The sequence below is a fragment of the Dromiciops gliroides genome, chromosome 3 (assembly GCF_019393635.1).
Source record: "Dromiciops gliroides isolate mDroGli1 chromosome 3, mDroGli1.pri, whole genome shotgun sequence".
Lineage (NCBI taxonomy): Eukaryota > Metazoa > Chordata > Mammalia > Microbiotheria > Microbiotheriidae > Dromiciops > Dromiciops gliroides.
The window spans coordinates 87,943,717-87,964,867 of record NC_057863.1 but is presented as its reverse complement, the minus strand read 5'-3'; the positions used below and the strand labels follow the sequence as shown (position 1 = coordinate 87,964,867).

The following is a 21,151-nucleotide window of genomic DNA, read 5'->3' as shown; positions in this document are numbered from 1 at the left end:
GATAGATTTTCGAGCAAATTGCTCTTCAGAATCAGTTCACTACTCCACCAACAATTCATTAGTGTCCAACTTTTCCTACATCCCCTCCAACATTTATCATTTTCCTTTTCTATTAGCCATTCTGATAGGCGGTACCTCAGAATTGCTTTAATATGTATATTTCTAATCAATAGTGACTTAGAGCATTTTTATATGACTGTAACTTTGATTTCTTCTTCTGAAAACTGCCTATTCATAACTTTTGACCATTTATCAATTGGGGAATGACTTGTATTCTTATAAATTTGACTCCGTTTTCTACATATTTGGGGAAAGGGGGCCTTTATCAAAGATACTTTCTCTAAGAATTGTTTCCTACCTCTCTGTTTTCCTTCTAATCTTGGTTACATTGGTTTTGTTTGTACAAAATCTTTTTGATTAAATTTTGATATCAGTATGATAAAGTAGTTAGATTAAATGATCACAAAGATTCCTTTGATCACATTCTGTGATGTTTTGATTCTAAACCCATTTCCAAGCAGCCATTTACAGAAGCTTTACTCCCAGGGAGTGTGATAGCCATTCAATAGTCATATTATAGGTGAGTGACAGCCACTGATGCTTCTTCCAGCATTAAATAACTTCACTTGAATTTCCTGGTCATTTCTGTAGTTCATATCTCACCAACTTCCTCTCAAACAATATTGAGTTACTAGATGAAAATTACATATGTATTTTGCTGTCATTTAGCATAATCTAAATGATTTTTTATTATCTAAACCCCTACCTAACATCTGTCAGTATTCTAACTCTTTACAAGATAATTTATGGTAAGGTTTTTAAAATGTCTTTTATCACTCATTTATTGTTTTAATTTATTTACTTTTTGTCTTTAAGTTTTTTAATGTCATATAAGGTCATGATTTTTATATGGTAATTTATTTTTCTCTTAATTATTTTTGTTCTTGTAGGTTTTTAATGTAATTTAAGAACAAGAATTTAATTGATTTTTCACATATTTTTTTTTAAATACTCACTTTTTTATTTAAAGTTTTGAGTTCTAAATTCTATCCCTTCTTCCCTCACCTCCCCCTTCCCTGAGGTGGTAAGCAATCAGAGTTTCACTTTTTATAAAAAAAGATTTTGGTACTCTATAAGAATATATCTTCTTTTAAAATGTGGTATAACAGGTTTTTTTGTTTTCTTTTAGGTCCTCCTCATTCATTTCACCGAGATGAGACAATAGTAATTGCCTTGGCATCAGTCTCTGTATTAGCTGTTTTGATTGCTGCCCTGTTCTTTGTATATAGGATGCTAGCAGGTAAAATTTCAGTTACTTTTAATTAATCTTTTGTTCACAATCACTACCACTCAACAAATATTTACTAAGTTCCCAACTATGCAAGGAACTGTACTAGGAGCCAGAAACTTAACAACAAAAGTGAACATGTCCTGGCCCTTAAGGAACTTGTATTCTAATCCTGTGTGTGCCTTGGAATTAAGGTTGTGATGGGTATTATGGACATGTACAGAGATAAGGTGATACAGAATAATTTAGAAGGGAAGCAGAAACACTGTCAGCTTAGGGGTGAGGCAGACTTGTTGTTCAGACCCAAAACCATGTCAGGAATCTGCAGAACTCAGTCCAGAAGTGACTACTGGATCAGACTGGATCAGAGTACTTTGGGAATACTAAAAGCTTGCAGGTACCCAGGTTAAGCTTCTCCTGAGAGCCTGGAATAATACACCTTTCAAGAAAGCAGCAGGAGGGCCAATCCAAACATTCCCTAGAAATAGGTCGAGCATGGCCCCAACATAAAGTCCAAGTCAGGAAGTAGGTTGGAAGAATGAGCCAAAAAAAAAGAATCCCACCATAAAAAGCTATGTTGGTGACAGATGCTCAAGATGAAAACCCAGAAAAGAATAATGGAAAAATGTATAGAAGCAAAGCCTCAGAATAAAACGAAGCTCATGGGGCAGCTAGGTGGCGCAGTGGATGGAGCACCAGCCTTGGAATCAGGAGGACCTAAGTTCAAATCCAGCCTCAGACACTTGACACTTACTAGCTGTGTGACCCTGGGCAAGTCACTTAACCCCAATTGCCTCACCAAAAATAAAAAATAAAAATAAATAAAACACAGCCCAGGCACAGATTCAATTAGAATTCCTGGAAAAGACTTAGTAAGAATTTAAAAATAAAAAAAGATATGTTTCTATAAATGAAGTGAGAGCCCTAGAGGAAAAAAATGGAAAAGCAATAAGAGGTATGGTGGAAATAATTAGAAAGAGAATTAACAATTTGGCACAGGAATTATAAAACTTTGCCCAAGAAAAAAACTCCTTGAAAATTAGAATGGAACAAATAGAAGCCAGTTACTTTATAAGACAGTAAGAAAAATGAAAGCAAATTCTAAAGACTGAAAGAGCATCTCCTAGCAAAGCAAATCCTGGAAGAGAGATGGGAGGGGGGAGATTAATGGTCATTGGACTACCTGAAAATTATGACCACAAAAAGCACCTAGAAGGAGCAGCTAGGTGGCTCAGTGGATAGAGCACCGGCCCTGGAGTAGGAGCACCTGAGTTCAGATCCACCCTCAGACACTTAACACTTACTAGCTCTGTGACCCTGGGCAAGTCACTTAAACCCAATTGCCTAAAAAAAAAAAAAAAAAGGCACCTAGACATCCTTTTTCAGGAAATCTTAAAAGAAAACTTCGTGGGTCTCTTAGAACCAGAAGACAAAGTAGAAATAGAATCCATTAGTCACCCCCTAAAACAAACCCCAAATGAAAACTCTCAGGAATACAGTAGCCAAAATCCAGAACTCCCCCCTCAAAGAAAAATACTGCAAGCAACCAGAAAGCAAATTCAAGTACTGAGGAGCCAGACAGGATCTCACACAATTTTGCAGCCTTTACTTTAAAGGAGTGGAGAGCTTGGAATACGATATTACAGAATACAAAGGATTTAGGCTTATATCCAGAAAAACCAAGTATAATCCTACATGGTAAGGGGAATGGACCTTTAACAAAATAGAAGACTTTCAGCCATTTCTGTTTTTGTTTTTGTTTTTTTGTGGGGGTTTTTTGCGGGGCAATGAGGGTTAAGTGACTTGCCCAGGGTCACACAGCTAGTAAGTATCAAGTGTCTGAGGCCGGATTTGAACTCCTGAATCCAGGGCTGGTGCTTTATCCACTACACTACCTAGCTGCCCCCATTTTTTTGGTTTTTGGTTTTTGGTTTTTGGTTTTTTTCAGCCATTTCTGATGAAAAGAGTTGCATAGAAACTATGAAGTTCTAACATATGGGTAAATTGCAACATAAAATAAACAAACAAAATGAAGCATAAAATGAATCACAAAAGACTAAAGGTACATTGATTACATTCTCATATGGAGAGATGATAGGTGTCCCTTCAACCCTACCCTCATTGTGGGTAGAGGGGGCGATTCTAATTCTACAGAAGCCCTGGAAGTGTAATGTCTTATCTCCTGAAATGCCTTGGAATGGAAAAGGAGGGAAAGAGGAATATAATAGGAATGAAAAAGGAGAGGAAAGTTAGGGAAAATTATTTCACATAATGAAGGAATCCATACAAACAAGAAAAAAGGGGTAAAAGGAGTGGCTGACTCTTGAACCTCACTCTAATCTGAACTGGCCAGTGGAGAAAAGAATACAGTTGACTTGTATAAATGTGATAGAATACTATTGTGCTGTTGTAAAAAAAAAGTGATGAAAGGGAGATATTTATGTACTAATGCAGATTGAAGTGAACAGAACCAAGAGAACAAGTTATATACTGACAAAAATATTATAAAGACAACTCCAGAAGATTTAGGAATCTTGGTCAGAGTAATGACCAACTTTGATTCCAGAGGATTAATGATGAAATATGCTACCACATCCTTTGTAAGGGAAAAGACTCAAGAGAGCAAAATGAGCCTTAACAAACAAAGCCAGTGTAGACATTTGTTTTGCTTGCCTATAAATGCTTGGAACCAGAATTTTCTTTTCCTTTTTTTTTTCTTATTTGGGGGAGTGCTTTTGATAAAGGGAGAGAGATTCCTTTATTTACAATGTCTGTTGTGGTGGTAAATGGTTTGTATGTTAAGGAATTCCTTATATTAAAACTTTTGGGCAGACTCCCTTTGCCCAAGTGATTTATTAGCTCTCACTTTTGCTTCTAAAGAGTTTATTAAAGACACTCCTCTCCTTCTTAAAAAAAGAGACAGATTTATTGTTTTAGGCATTTATAGGACTTCTGTGTTTGCCTGCAGGGGATCGTAAGCAAGGTCTTCACAGTATGAACATGATGGAAGCAGCAGCCTCTGAACCCTCTCTGGACCTAGACAATCTAAAACTTCTGGAGGTAAAAATGTTGTTGAGGTCTTTCTTTTATTCAACATGTTCTCTCTAAGAAAATAGACAGATCATAATGTCCATTTTATTGCATCTTGCATATAGGCATTAAGAAATCTCAGCTTTTCTCAAAACTGTTTTCTGAGTGTGCCATTTCAGAATAATCTGTTTATCTTGTGAATTCTTATAGCAGTTATTGTTTATACCGTTTATTTTCTATTATTTATTATCTTTTGTTGATCACTTTTTCATCTGTACATGGTTTATCTATGCATGTGTAGTCCAAGCAACTTGAAAGTAGAAGGGAAGGAGGGAATGAGAGGGAGAGAGAGGGAGAGAGAGAATCACAAACACTAAATAGTAGAGATGTACAAGCAGACACAACAGTCCCTACCTACCTTTTAATGGGGGGATGACAGCACAAAAAGGGGAGCTAGAAAAGGGGTAAGGCTAAACATGTTGCAACATGGTGTGGAGATAACCCAAGAACTGGCAGTGAGACCTAATTGCTGGCAAAATAAGATGAAAGTTTGCTTTTTAGAGATGGACAGCACAGGTTAGGGGGTGGGTGGGAGGATGATGGGGCTGATAATTATAGTCTTAATGGCCCTTTTCCAACAAGATCTCTTATCTGTACAGTGAATTCAAAACTCCTTGAAAGATATAAACACAGAAATAACCTAATTCAGTAGCCCTCTGATCATAAAGATCAAGTAAGGCATAAAGCAGTGAGACGTATGCTCACCATAGGTGTTAACCATTGTGATAGAGGAGATTAAGCAAGGAGTCCATGTAGAAGATAAATTTCCTGTAGATGATTAGGGTTCCCAGTTGCTTCTGTTTGCAGATGACATCTTACTGGTTATATCAAGCCTACCTTCTAGATGAAATCTGTAACCACTCTAAAGAGTATAGCCTCACCATCCACACAGGAAAAAACAAGTGGATGAAGAATGTCTGTGCTTTAAAATAGGATATATTATTGCATGGAGAGCCTGTTACATTTGTGAGACAATATACATACTTGAAACAGATGATACAAATGGACTGAGTTTGGGGACTAGAGGTGGGAAGAGGAAATCAAGGTGGATCGCCTTAGGGAAATTGTATATTTATTCCTTTCCTAACCTGTCTTCTCCCAGAAACAAATGCCAGTATTTTACTGGCATTGTTATACACTGCAAGGTATAGAACATTCCCACAGAGGGCAATAGAGGCTTATAGTAGATGTAAGCAGACTATGTCAATGAGGAGCTTTGAAAAATAGGAGTAAATGATGTTATGAAATAAATGTAGGATAGGAAGAGAAAATGGTCTGGTCCCATGGCAAGGATTAGGGATAACAGATGAACAGTCATAAGAAAGGATTACCATCCACTTTGTTGTAGAGAACATACAAATTGATAAGATCAGTGACCCATGTGATCAACCTACCAAGACATACTTGGGACTTGACAAACACAATCATAAAACTTTCTTTATGGAAATATTTGATACAGTATCAAGTGTTGATAGTTGGGTCATATAAGTATCCTAAAAAAATTGTGAAACTACCTAACTCAACTTAAAATTTAGTGATATGCCATTCAGATTTGCCCCCAAAGCAGCAATGATCAAAACTAGTTTGTACTGGATTTAAAAAAAAAAATTAGAAAAGGGGGCAGCTAGGTGGCGCAGTGGATAGAGCACTGGCCCTGGAGTCAGGAGGACCTGAGTTCAAATCTGACCTCAGACACTTAACACTTACTGTGTGACCCTAGGCAAGTCACTTAACCCCAATTGCCTCCCCCCCCCCAAATAAAAAACAAAAACAAATTAGAAAAATCAGATCTGTAGACTAGACTAAGGCTTCTTAAACTTTTCCACTAGAGATTCCTCTTTGCCTGAGAAATATTTAGACCCTGGGTATATAGGTATATAAAATATATATAAAACCTTTTACTGTTGCCAAATTTTTTGTGACCTCCCACATTCAGTTATGTGACGTCACATGGGGTCACAACCCACAATTTAAGAAGCTTCAAACTAGACTAGATAAAGCAACTCAACAAAGTAATCTAGAGTCTCATAAACCCCAAAACCTAATTACCAGGAAAGGATGCCATTTTTTATAAGAATTTCTAGGAAACCTGGAAAGAAGGTTGGCAAACTATAGGGTTAGCCCTGTACCTTACACCATACCTCAATAAGCTCCTACTGAATGTTTGATCTGAATATAAAAGGTCCCATCATTTAAAAAAATCAAAGTATAAAGAAGTACATTTTCACAACTAGGGGGAGAATGCTTAACCAAATAAGGCATAGAGATGATCATAAAAGATAAAAATGGACAATTTAAATTCCTTTCCCTCCAAAAAATTTTCAACAATGATAGGTAAATATTCTAGAAAGGTGGGAATGGAAAGAGAATAAGCATTTATATAGTGCCTACTATGTGCCGGGCACTTTGCTAAGCACTTTTTTTTTTTTTTTGCTAAGCACTTTTTACAAAGACTATCTCATTTGAAAGGAGAATATAATACTCAAATGTAACATATGTAAGAGAAGTATAAGTGAACAAAGCAATACATGAAGTCTGAGGAAATAAAGGGAATAAGCAACATTTATTATTGTCTTAAAACAGTATTGAATACTTTTATTTGTTGCATTTATTTTTTTTTAATTTATTTTTATTTATTTATTTTAGTGAGGCAATTGGGGTTAAGTGACTTGCCCCAGAGTCACACAGCTAGTAAGTGTCACGTGTCTGAGGTCGGATTTGAACTCAGGTACTCCTGACTCCAGGGCTGGTGCTCTATCTACTGCGCCACCTAGCTGCCCCTTTGGGAGTTTTTTGTTGTTTTTTTTAAATTTTTTTTAACACTATCACTTTTAACCCTTCCTGTTATTATTAAAAACGAAAAAATATATTTAAATATTTCATGATCTTGAATAAATGGAAGATATTTCCCAGTAGATAAAAACTTTTAGTAAATGCCAAATTTTAATGGTTTAGGATAGATATTCATGGAAAAAAAATTTTTTTTTTTGAGATATTTTATTTTTTCCGTTACATGTAAAGATAGTTCTCAACTTTTGTTTATACATGCTTTACAATTTCAGATTTTTCTCCCTCCCTCCCTCCCCTCCCTCCCCCCTCCCCTAGACAGCAGGTAATCTGATATAGGTTATATCTATATATATCTATACATATACATATAGATATATATATACACACATATATATACACATAATAACATTAATCCTATTTCTGCATTAATCCTGTTACAAGAGAAAGAATCAGAGCAGTGATGCAAAACCTCAAAATAGAAAAAAAAAACAACAGCACCCAAAACAAAAGAAATAATATGGTTCAATCAGCATCTATACTCCACAGTTCTTTCTTTCTTTTTTTTTCTTGGATTTGGAGATCCTCTTCTATCATGAGTTCCCTGGAACTCTTCTGTACCATTGCATTGGTGAGAAGAATATAGTCCATCACAGTAGGTCAACACTCAATGTTGATGATACTGTGTACAATGTTCTTCTGGTTCTGCTCATCTCACTCATCATCAGCTCACGTAAGACCCTCCAGGTTTCTCTGAACTCTTCCTGCTCATCATTTCTTACAGCACAATAGTATATGGAAAAAATTTTTAACTTTGTTAAAAGGTAAAATTATATTGTTAAAACACTTTCTTTGATAATTAGTTTTATAGTACAGGAGGAAAATGTTCACTATAAAACAATGAAATAGAATGTCTTATAAATAAGAACAAAATAGTTATTGCTAATGTGTTTATCATGCAAGACTGGTACAGTTCACTTGTAAAAAACATACAGTTTTTAAGCATGCAATAATATCCTATTTGACTGGGCAATAATAGATTCTGTGAAAATCATACAACTTCTTTTACATTAGCTTTTAATTGACATTTTAGTTGGCTGCTTACTTCTTAGGTGTCATTAAACTAAACAGGGACAAAAGACCCATTTACTCAAATATGTGATTCTTACAACTGGGTAAACATCAATTATTCAGTTATCATGCACTCCATTTGAATTACTGCTATGCCTTTCTTTAAATGTTTGCAGCTGATTGGTCGGGGACGATATGGAGCAGTGTATAAAGGTTCCTTGGATGAGCGTCCAGTAGCTGTAAAAGTTTTTTCATTTGCCAATCGTCAAAACTTTATCAATGAGAGGAACATTTATCGAATTCCTCTTATGGACCATGATAACATCGCTCGTTTCATTGTTGGAGATGAAAGATTCACTGCTGATGCACGAATGGAGTATTTGTTGGTGATGGAATATTACCCCAATGTAAGTACTTTGTCAAAAAGGACCTGAGAGAGTGCTGTTCTTGAACACAAGGAGACTTTTAATTTTAGAATTTGACACACAATTGCCCTTTTACCTAAAGTAATTTTTAAAATTATTTCTTGATAGATGGAATAGAAAATATTGCTTATATCAAAGAAATTTTAACAAAGGCACTTTTTTGTACTTGAGGAACAGTAACATATAATATGTTAGATTGCAAATTAAATCTTTGTAAAAGAGATGTTGACAAGATAATAGATGAGCCAAGGATTCATTACAACATTCTTTGTAATAGACCAAATAAGCCATAAAGGAACTCATAGAATGTATGGATTTTGAATCCTAGAGACTATCTTAGATATTAGCGATATGAGACACAATTTAAGTGCCAAAGATTAGAATCTTCTAGGTGTCTTTCTTCTAGAGCCTTCCTGTTCCCACCATAATTTTTACTTTCTCTTTTTTTCTTCATATTTCTAATCAGTAGGATAAGTGTGATTCATTTTCATTCTTGCCTGGCTTTTGTGGTTAATTAGCCACTGCAGTGAATAAAGTTTTCTCCTTTTTGTTTCTGAGTCCATTGAAAATAGTCAATTATGTGAAAAATAAGTGCGGTAAACATATGTTAGTAAAAAAAGAAATAGAATGTTCCAAAAAGCTGCTTCTCATTTCTTTATTCACTTTTTCCATGAACATCTTTTGTGGCATCACCATTGTAATATGGTTTTAGAAACGCTTCAGTTAAATAGAGACAACAAAATCTTTCTTTCCCAGTGTTGCTGTATGCTCTTTTTTAATAGGCTCTTCAACTTCCATTCCTTTATGATGAGAGTACTTTATTTCTGAAGGAAATTTCCTCTAAGAAGAAATGTTTCTTTATCCCTTATGTTATAAAATAGCAAGTCTTCTTAGCTTTTCAGATGTTCTGTCGAACTGATTTGGATGTAAAAATATTGATAAAATCAAATCTAGAAACCCTACTTGAGGCAGATCTTTTAAAATCAGTGTTTAGTTATGGTAATAGAATTAATTTTTTTCTGTGTCTGTTTTTTATTAAGGGTTCTTTATGCAAGTACTTGAGTCTTCATACCAGTGACTGGGTAAGCTCTTGTCGTTTGGCACATTCTGTTACCAGAGGCCTGGCATACCTTCACACAGAATTACCAAGAGGAGGTAAGATAAGGAATGGACATGGTTTTAGAAAAACAAAAATACTAAATCACAATTTTCAAATAAATTAAGGGATTTTTTAAAAAATGCATGTTTAACTAATGGAATGAGATATTTTTGATGTTATTGTTTCTACAAGTTTAGTGCTCTCAATATGTAATCAAGCCATATAGTTTTTGTTTTTGTTTTTGCAGGGCAATGAGGGTTAAGTGACTTTTCCAGGGTCACACAGCTTGTAAGTGTCATGTATCTGAGCCTGGATTTGAACTCAGGTCCTCCTGAATCCAGGGCAGGTGCTTTATCCACTGTGCCACCTAGCTGTCCCAGTCAAGCCATATATTATGTGAATCTCCAAATAAAATCCCACATTCAAGCTATTTATATTTTGCTTGAGGGTGGGAAAGGAATTTTAACAAAATAAGAATAGAAGGGTCTACATGGTATAGTGGACAGAAGACCAACCTTATCATTTGGAAAGCCCAGGTTCTATCTCAAGTCCTGCATCTGACCCGTACTCATGTGACTGTGGCCCGTGGCCCAGGCAACTATAGCTACAGATAAGTTTATAGTCAGCATCAGCAGAGGGAGATTTCACATAGGAGTTCATTCCAGGAGAAATTACAGGTCCTGGGTAGGAAGTGGGGCGGGGGGGTTGGAGGAAAGAATACCAGTATGTTTGCTTTCTGATTCCCTCCAAATTCTAAATCCTTCTGAACATTTTTTGTGTGTGTTGTTCATTTAAAGTTATTGTATTGGCTGTTCTTGCTCTGCTGACCTCACTTTGCATCTCATTATATAGATCATTCCCTATTTTTTTTTTATATTCTTCATAGGCATTTTTTATAGCTCAATAATATTACATTACATTGCTATGCCCTGATTTATTTTTCAGCCATTCACTGTTATTGGAATATTGTCAGCAATATTTTTGCTATACCATATCAAGCAGCTGTGATTATTTTTATTAAGATAGGGCCTTTTGGGGCAGCTAGATGGCGCAGTGAATAAAGTACCGGCCCTGGAGTCAGGAGGACCTGAGTTCAAATCCAGCTTCAGACACTTAACACTTACCAACTCTATAACCCTGGGCAAGTCACTTAACTCCAATTGCCTCACGCCCCCCAAAAAAAAAAAAGATAGGGCCTTTTTTTTTCTTTTAGTTATAGCTTTAGTAAACAGTACCAGCAATAGAAGCCCTGAGTTAAAGGGTATGATAAGTTTGTAATTGTTACTTTGCCAGATGTTACAGACTTTTAATAGAGGAATCTATAGCCCCCATGAACAATATAATAGATGATGACTGTGAACTCCACGACCTGGTTTTTTTTTTATGAAAAAGATAGACAGTTGTATATTCTTTTTTTTTTTCCAATTTTTTTGTGTTTTTTTTTTTAGTGAGGCAATTGGGGTTAAGTGACTTGCCCAGGGTCACACAGCTAGTAAGTGTTAAGTGTCTGAGGCCAGATTTGAACTCAGGTACTCCTGACTCCAGGGCCGGTGCTCTGTCCACTGCGCCACCTAGCTGCCCTGACAGTTGTATATTCTTGATGATTTTTGCCTTAAGATTTTAATGTAAAAAAAAACTGGAGGTTTTTTAATGGTTAAGTAGTAATTAATCCAATTTCTGGAGGTTAGACATTTATCTTTCAAGTGCTCCAAATAATCATTGCTACATTTCTGAAAATACAAAATATGAAGGAACAGAAATAATACACAGCAAAGAAGAAATAGAATTATGTAGTATTGTGTGTTGTAGCTTACATAGTTCCCCAGAGGTACTGTAGACTCCTTTCTTGCATTCCTATTTAATTTTTAGCACAGTTCATTGTCTCTCTGCATTGTCGGTCAAACTAAGTGGGCTCTCTACCCAAGATGAGCCTCGTTGATAGTTTTCTTAGCATAATCCGATCAATAGACATTCTTTATCTCCTTAGTTTTTCCAGTACGGTTAGTTAGGTCTAAGTTTTCTGAGACTTGATGCAATCAGCATAATAATCATCTAAAAATAAGAGCATCTGGAATACTTCACCATCAAAGGTAGATAGAAAAAAATACATATATAGGTGTATACATACACACATTTGTATTGTATATGTACACATACATACATGCTTAATTTCTATGCTCGGCACAACTTCTCTCTTCATAAATAAAACTTTTTATATCTACAAAAAGGTTAACTTAAGGAATTTTTTCTTATAGTTTATCTTTTAGTCAAGTTTTATCACTGGTATGCCATGTGAAAACATACTAATGTCACCTACTTCATTTTTCCCCCTCAATTTCTGTGGCACCCTTAGTACCTGATAAATAAAGGTTTGAAAAATCACATATATAGAAGAATGTATGGTATAGTTCCTTATTTTTTATTGGAAAAATAAATAACATGTCTGCAAAGAGAGATTGGGAAGCAGAATATTAAAGAGGCAGTACATTAAGTTTTATATAAGAATTATGATACATTTAAAAAAATTTATTTATTTACTTTAGTTTCCAACATTTGTTTAGATAAGATTTCCAATTTCAAATTTTTCTCCCTCCCTCCCCTGCCCCCCCCCCACAGCAGGTAATCTGATATAGTTTGTATATATATATATATATATATACTAGAAGAATCAGAGCAAAAAGGAAAAACCTCAAAAAAGAAAAACAACAGCACCAAAAACAAAAGAAATAGTATGGTCCAATCAGCGTCCATATTTCACAGTTCCTTTTTTTTTTTTCTGGATTTGGAGAGCCTTTTCCAATTTATGATACATTTTTAACCAAAGTCCAGTAAGAGAGTAGAATTTAGTCAGGGCAGTGGCTATTTGGCCAGCATCTTGCCCTCTTTCTATCTACAGAAGCCAGGTCATTGTGAAGTTACCCTCTGCCTTCTGGGCTTTGACTCTCCCATGGGGGAAGAAATCTGGCAGCTTGTCCTGTATGGGTTAGTGTTCTCTGAAAGCGCTCCAGTGATACCTGTGCTAACAAGAAGAGGCCCAAAGTGAACCAGACCCCTGACCAGCCCCAAAGCAAACAGAAATCATTCCTGCCCCTTCCATGGGGCTTGTTCGGGTGCCGGAATTGTCACCAAAGAGTCTGGCGCCTACCTTTCTGGCTGTGTCCACAGCTGCCGGCCTTACAGTTTGGGTAGGTATTTAAGTGGCATTATTGTACTTACTGGGGAACACGTATGGTTCAGGGTTTACTGTGGCATCTGAAGTTAAAAGGCTTTTTTGCTTATTGATCTGAGACAGAAAATATGCCACCACTTACCAAACTGTGAACTTCTTCAGCTTGGCTTTCTTCACATGCCCATAGCTTGTGTTTTGGTGTCAAGAATTCAACCCTGTGATTTCACTGATTGTAGGGAGCAGAACTTCTGGTGGAGGAAACCTCTCAGTGCAGGTCAGCACCACTTTTTCACCTCACACACAGTTAGTTGCCTAGGTTGTTGAGAATTTAAGTAACTCACCCAAGGCTTCACTTAAAATTCGTCTTTCTGGACTTTATACTTTGTCTTAGTGTTTTCCTAGGTCCTTTGGTTTTTATCAGTATATCTTTGGTACATTTGTTTACACACTGCTTCAAAAAATTAGTCACTCTGAATTCTTCCTGCTGTGACACTTTAAAAAAAAACAACTTATTTCGTGTTTTATTTCCCCCAATTACATGTAAAAACAATCTTTAACATTTGTTTTTAAAACTCTGAGTTCCAAATTCTCTCCTTTTGTTCCCACCCCCATTGAGAAGGCAAGCAATTTGATATAGGTTATACATGTAAAACATTTCCATATTAGTCATGTTGTGAAAGAAAACATAGACAAAAAAACTCAAAAAAATAAAGTTAAAAAAAAGTATGCTTCAATCTGTATTCAGACTCCATCATTTCTTTCTCTGAAGGTGAATGGCATTTTTCATCATAAGTCCTTCAGAGTTGTCCTGGATCATTGTATTGCCGAGAATAGCTAAACGCTTCTTTGTTTTAACCTTTCTTAGTCATTTTCATTTCTTAAATAATTTTCTTGACAGTTTATGGCTTAGTATTTTGCCTTTTAGTGTCTCTGACTCCTATATTACTGAGAATCTTTGCTATACAGGTTTCTTAGATCTTTTGCATCATTTTGTCATTACTTTAGGACAGTAAATATTTTATATTGAGCTATTTACCTTGAATGGCTGGCTTGACAGTAGTGCAGTGGTGACCACTGTCCTTGCTAGTTTCACCAGCTTGATGCATTTATCTTAGCTCTTTACTGCTTTTGGGGGGGGGGCAATGAGAGTTAAGTGACTTGCCAGGGTCACACAGCTAGTAAGTGTCAAGTGTCTGAGTCTGGATTTGAATTCAGGTTCTCCTGAATCCAGGGCCGGTGCTTTATCCACTGTGCCACCTAGCTGCCCTTCTTTACTGCTTTTTTAACAAACTGCACCATGACGTCTGTTGATTTTCCTTTCCTTATTCTCTTCACCCTATCCAAGCCCAACCACAGCTCTTCCAACTCTTTCCAATGGCAGCTTGTAGTATATTTCTAATGACACAGAAGTTCTTGGACAATTTTGAGGTACTTTGTCAATGCAAGCTTAGCATGTTGGGTTTCCATCACAGGTTTAGGCTGAAACAGCTTCATATCCATCTGGAGAGCTACATTCAGTCATGTTTGCTACTATTCACTTTGGCCAGATGCTATCAGTCAGTCAGTGTTGTCAGTCCTTTTCTTTTTATCCAAATTGCTTTGTGTCAAAGTGAATGGAGACCTGGGCTTGGAGTCAGGAAGATCTGGCTTTGAGTCTTGTTCAGAAACTTTATCACTGTGCAACTCTGGGCAAGGTATTTAGCCTCTTAGAGTCTCAGTTTCCTCATCGGTGCAGTGAGGATTATAATAGCATCTGCCCCACAAGGTTGTTTTAGGGAACAAATGAGATAATGTATGGAAAACCCTTTACAGATCTTAAAGTGCTCTATGAATGTAAGTTATTACAGCCTTTTGAAGTCTGGATTTTACTCAGCTGTTATAAAAAGAAGCCTGTGTGTATTCTGATAGCACAGAATATTTGACATGAGTATCTTTATGAGAATTATGTGTGCCCTAGAGAATACAGTGATATAGGAGTGCTGCTTAGTGTATTAGTTCAGTATATAGAAATAACATTGTTTACTCAGCTATTAGGTACAATAAAAATAGAGAAAGTGCTTGAAATTTATTTTATTTGGATTATTTTTGAAGCACTTTGTCTTATGATTTTCTTTTGGCATAATTTAATTCAACAGTGATTTATTCTTTATGTTATGCATTAGGGATTTTGGGGGGTGGTCAGGATGATCAGGACCTGTCATTCATTAGTATAGAGAATCATGGTAAAGAAAAGCTGTCTACCAATACAGACCTGCAACTGTTTTGTGGTTTCACATTTTTTAGAAAGTTGCCTCAGTTTCCTTAATGGTCGTATTGAAAATGAATCATTCATATTCACCATAATACTTTCATTCTGTTTGTTACTTAACTAAATCACCAGATAGTTATCAGAGCAATTAATCTGATTATTCTATTTCTGGGCACAGCATAAAGGACATTAATAGCAACAAATGTGATTTCAAATTTCAGCATTTCAGGAATATTCAGTGTAATGCTTGGGAAGCTATTGTATTCTTTATCACTGGAAAATCAGTGTAATGACAATATATAATTGGTCCTTTTTTAGGCCCAGACAGCTGTCGATCTCTTCCTTCATAGGAGATAGCAGCTCTTTCAGTAATTCTTCTACCTCCCTGTCATAGAACCTCAGAGTCCTTGTCCAGTACATACCTAAACAAACATCCCACCTATATTAATATCAGAAAAGTTGTCATCCTGTCTTTTCCCGAAGACTTCAAATAAGGGGAAACCCCAACCTCAGTGGTTGTCCACTTAATTTTCAGGTAGACCTAGTTATTAGAAGTTTTACCTTGAATTTACCTAAATTTTGTGTGTCTGCAACTTCCACACAGTTTTTAGCTTTGCCTTCTGGGACTAAACAGAACACATCTAGTAACTTGTCCATGAACAAATGAAAAAGCATTAAGTGAGGGGCAGCTAGGTGGAGCAGTGGATAGAGCACCGGCCCTGGAGTCAGGAGTACCTGAGTTCAAATCCGGCCTCAGACACTTAACACTTACTAACTGTGTGACCCTGGGCAAGTCACTTAACCCCAATCGCCTCACTAAAAAAAAAAAAAAAAAGCATTAAGTTGCTTGTGCCTTCTCTGAAGTGCTGGGAATACAAATAAAAAAGTCCCTGCTCTCAAGATGTTCACACTCTAATTGGGAAGTACAACACATACAAGAGCTACTGGGCTAATAGGAAGAATTAGAAGTGGTAAAGATCAGAATGAGCTAAGACTAGTGAGGAAAGTGAAGAATAACAAGAATGGCATTTACAAAAGTTAAATTGAGGTGTTCTAGGACTGTTAAATATGACAGACATCTTTGAAAGATCACAGAATGAGAGACTATAATACCAGAAAAGGTAAATGTACTAAATTTTTGATAAAAGGAAAGAGAATGGTGTCTGAAAATTTTAGGCCAAGGAACTTGACTTTGATTCCTGGCAAACTTCTAGAAAATATAGTAACATGGTAAATATCTAGAAAAGGAATTGATTTTCAGCACTGCTTCATTAGGTCACTCCAGGCACCTAGAAACTGACTCAGGGAAATTATGTAGATATAGCTTATCTAGATTTTAGCTTATCATTTGATAAATGTTATTGTGGAAATCTGGAGAGATATGATCTAAATGACAATATATTTAGGTGGATTTAGAACTGAATGAATAGCTAGACTCAAAGAACAATCAGCAGTTATACATCAGCTTAGAAGGAGGTCTCTAGTGGAGTGGAGTGCTCTCAGGATCAGAGTACATGTTTATCAACTCTCTTAATATACAAAGTTGATGTGCTTTTTCTCCAATTACATGTAAAAACAATTTTAATATTGGTTTTTTAAATTTTTTGAGTTGCAAATTCTCTCCCCTCCCCACACACATTGAGAATGCATGCAATTTGATATCAGTTATACATGTGCAGTAATGCGAAACATATTTCCATATTAGTCACATTGTGAAAGAAAACATAGACAAAAAAAAGAACAAGAAAAATAAAGAAAAAGTATGCTTTAATCTGCATTCAAACTCCATCAGTTCTTTCTCTGAAGGTGAACAGCATTTTTCATCATAAGTCCTTCAGAATTGTCCTGGATCATTGTATGGCTGAGAATAGCTAAGTTATTCATATGTTGTTACTATATACAATGTTCTCCTGGTTCTGCTCATTTCGTTATGTATCAGCTCATGTAAGTCTTTCTTGGTTTTTCTGAGAGCATTCTGCACATCATTTCTCATAACACAATAGTATTCTCTGATGTGCTCATTTTTCTTCATAGTATTTTGTTTTATTTTTCCCACTTACAGTTTTCAACATTCATTTTTGTAAGATTTTGAGTTCCAAATTTTTCTCCCCCCCCCCAAAAAAAAGCCAGCAAGCAATCTAATATAGGTTATACAGTACACTTGTGTTAAACATATTTCCACATTAGTCATGTTGTAAAACAAGAATCAGAACAAAAGGGAAAAAACCACAAGAAAGAACAAACAAAACAACAAAAAAGGGAAAAATAGTGTGCTTTGATCTGCATTCAGATTCCACAGTTCTTTTTCTGGATGTGGAGAGCATTTTCCATCATGAGTCTTTTGGAATTCTCTTGGATCATTGAATTACTGAGAAGAGCTAATTCTGTCACAGTGGATCATCACACAAGGTTGCTGTTACGGTGTACAGTGTTCTCCTGGTTCTGCTCACTTCACTAGTCACGTGGTGTGCTTTTGATAGAGATGGTGAGGCCTAGCAAATTACCTGGATATTTTCATCTGCCACCACTTCTGTAGGCCTCATGCCAGGCTTGTAATCTGCTTCCTAAATTGCTCACCTACTTACTCTTTCCAACCAAGTGGTCCCAATGTCAGGATCACTCCTGGTCCTGCTGCCGTGGATCTTCATGGAATGCTCTCCACAGTAACTCTCACACCCCCCACCCCCACCCCACCCTGTTCCTGAATTTCCTCACATAAATGTTTTCATATAAAGTGATTTCTTTCTCCACCTTTTATCTATCCTGTTAGTCATTCAGTCAATACAAAAAGAGACAAAAGATATTCCTGCCCTCAGGGAACTTATAATTTAATGTGGAAGACAACAAATATATACAAACAGGCCAGATATAGGATAAAAAGAAATGATTCAAAGAGGGAAGGGGTTAGGAAAGCCTGTAGAAGATGGGATTTTAGTTTAGACTGGAAGTCAGAAAAGCCAGGAGGCAGAGAAGAGGCAGGAAAACACTCTAGGCTTAGAGGATCGGAAAAGAAAATACCTTGACCCTAGAGATGGAGCGACTTGTTCAAGAAATCACCAGGTCGTCGTCATCACTGGATCAGAGAGTACACACTCAGCAGTGAGGTGTAAGAAGGCTGGATAGGGAGGAGAGGGCCAGGTTATGGAAGACCGAATGATAAATAAAGCATTTTGTATTGGATCCTGTAGGCAATAGGAAGCTGCTGGAGTTTATTGAGTTGGGGGGGGGGGGGGGCGGTCTAACCTGTGCTTTAGGAAAGTCACTTTAACAGCCAAGTGAAGGATGAATTGGAGTAGCAAAAGACTTGAGGCAGGCAGACCCACCAGTGACTATTGCAATAGTCCAGATATGAGGTGATGAGGGCTTAGGCTAGAATGGTGGCAGTGTCAGAGGAGAGAAGGGAGCAAAGGTGAAATCAACAGACTGGATATGGGGCTTGAAAGATAGTGAGAAATATTGGGTGATACTTAGATTTTCAAAAGTTAAAAGCACATTTGCTCTATACCCTACAAACTAAACCCAATTTCATAATTTTTGCTGTTCCCATTGGCCAAAATTTCCTACAAAAAGAACTATGAGTTCTGTTAAGTCATTTCTTAAAGTAGTCACCATATAAAGACCTTACATTTAAAGAGAGAGATTGAAGAGTCAAGGATGACACCTAGGTCGTGAGCCTGAGGGAATGAGATATTGGTGCCCTTTACATTAATAGGAAAATGAGGGTCTGGTGGAAGAGTTTAGAGGGAATATTTTGAATATTATACCATTCCAGGGGGAAGCTACGTGGTGCAGTGGATAAAGCACCAGCCCTGGATTCAAGAGGACCTGAGTTCAAATCCGGCCTCAGACACTTGACACTTACTAGCTGTGTGAATTTATTGCCCTGCAAAAAAAAAAAAATTTTTTTAATATTATACCATTCCAGATTAATGTTCCCATCAAAAATCTCATCCGCCAATTTGGTGATCTCTATGAAATTAAATTTGCTTTCTCAAGTTAGGATCTCTAAATCATCTTGCTTGTTATCCATAATTTGTACATCTCCATGCCTTTGCACAGGCTATCCGGCTATCCCACCCTTTACCTGCCTCTTAGATTATCTGTTTCCCTTCCAAGGTCAGTTCAAGCCTAATCTTTAAAACGAGGCCTTTCCAGAACTCCCGTGCTATTAGGAATACCCCCCACCATTAACTTCTGTTTATTTTGTAAGGGACCTCAGAAGTCATTTGAACTTACTCTTCATGATTTCCAGAACTAGGAATTGATTTTGTAAATCTTCTGTATACATTTATGTGTTTGCCTATTTTCTCCTCTGAATTGTAAGCTGGAGAGCAAATCTGTTTAGTTTTTATCTTTGTGTCCCCACTTCATAAATGCTTGTTTTTTGATTGCGTAGTGATTTCTAAGGCCATAGGGTTGATTTTTGCCCCCTTTCTTGACTTTTTTCTCCTTTGATTTATATCTACGGCTATTCTTCATATGATATAGCCCCTCTGTGGGATATCTAGTTTGGTGTATCTACAAAGACAGTTTTTTCCCTGCCCTTCACTTTTCACATTAAAGTCCTTTGGATTGGATTTATGATTTCATTACAGGGGTTCTTAACCTTTTTTGTATCATAGGAGCCATTGCAATGTTTTAAATTGTTATTCTCTCAAGCTAACATTTTCATTTGTAAAAAAATAATTCCTCTTCCTCTGCCTCTCTTAATTCCCCATTGTCGCACCCAAGAGATAAAACTAGCATACCTGTTTGTTTTAGAATTAATAAACAACACATTAGCTATGAGTTTCACCAGATAAGTGTATATTTAACCCTTCCTACACAAGTAGGTGTGACTGTTAAAAATCAATGATTAAGGGGCAGCTAGGTGGCGCAGTGAATAGAGCACCGGCCCTGGAGTCAGGAGTACCTGAGTTCAAATCCGGCCTCAGCCACTTAACACTTACTAGCTGTGTGACCCTGGGCAAGTCACTTAACCCCAATTGCCTCACTTAAAATAATAAAAAAACAAAAACAAAAAATCAATGATTAATGAATGAGTTGAGAAAAGTACTTGTGTTACCTTTTCTATTAATAAAAATTGGCACCTGTGTGACCATGGGCAAGTCACTTAACCCTCATTGACCCCCACAAAAATAAATAAATGAATGAATGAAAATTAAAATTGGCAAGATTGAAAATAATAGGCTTCTCTGTGTACCACCTACTTACCAAAGTGCTGTTTTTATCTCCTAAAGAGTTTTTCAAATATTAATAAGCATTTGAAATTATCCAAACAGATCATTACAAACCTGCAATTTCCCATCGAGACTTAAACAGCCGAAATGTTCTTGTAAAGAATGATGGAACCTGTGTCATTAGTGACTTTGGATTGTCCATGAGGCTAACTGGAAATAGGCTGGTCCGCCCTGGGGAAGAGGATAATGCAGCAATAAGTGAGGTGAGCTCTTTTTGAGATATGCCAAAATGAGACATCCAGAAAGACTTAGTATAGTACCTTTTTTTTTACCTTTGTAGTTATTAGTACTTTAAACCCATCACAACTTTTGGCAGCTATTGACTTAGCCAACTAAATTCCTTTTGGAAATCATTGTTATGCCAGTGTATTTTGACAAGCAAACAAAAGGATGTTTGGAGCAGATTTGAAACAAGTTTGAGTTCATGTTCTAATGCTTGCTTGTTTTCATTTGGAAAGATAGTAAACATCAGCATGTTACACAGAATATATCACTATTAGTGTTTTCTAATTGATAATAATGATCTTTTCCAAAGAGGTATGTCACAAGGTAATTGATTGTCACTGGTACAGAGCAGAAGGGAACCATCCCACTGCTAACGCCTTCTATCACCTGTCACAAATACTCCTTCTAGCTTCCTTTTGATAGTTGGGAGATTAGTTTTTTTTAATTCTTCTAAATCTAATATGATCATCCCTGATCCTGGGGATATGTGTTTATGACAAAGGTTTTAG

General features: G+C 36.5%; 1 protein-coding gene across 3 annotated transcripts in view; it reads left to right on the top strand.

The window, feature by feature from the left end:
* Positions 1–21,151, top strand: part of BMPR2 (bone morphogenetic protein receptor type 2) — a 195,945-nt gene that overhangs the window by 149,438 nt on the left and 25,356 nt on the right. For all 3 annotated transcript variants that reach the window (XM_043997116.1, XM_043997114.1, XM_043997115.1), the window contains exons 4-8: positions 1,190–1,300; positions 4,257–4,348; positions 8,413–8,643; positions 9,702–9,816; positions 20,460–20,620. In XM_043997116.1, the coding sequence (XP_043853051.1) occupies positions 1,190–1,300; positions 4,257–4,348; positions 8,413–8,643; positions 9,702–9,816; positions 20,460–20,620 (710 nt within the window). The remainder of the gene's footprint in view (positions 1–1,189; positions 1,301–4,256; positions 4,349–8,412; positions 8,644–9,701; positions 9,817–20,459; positions 20,621–21,151) is intronic.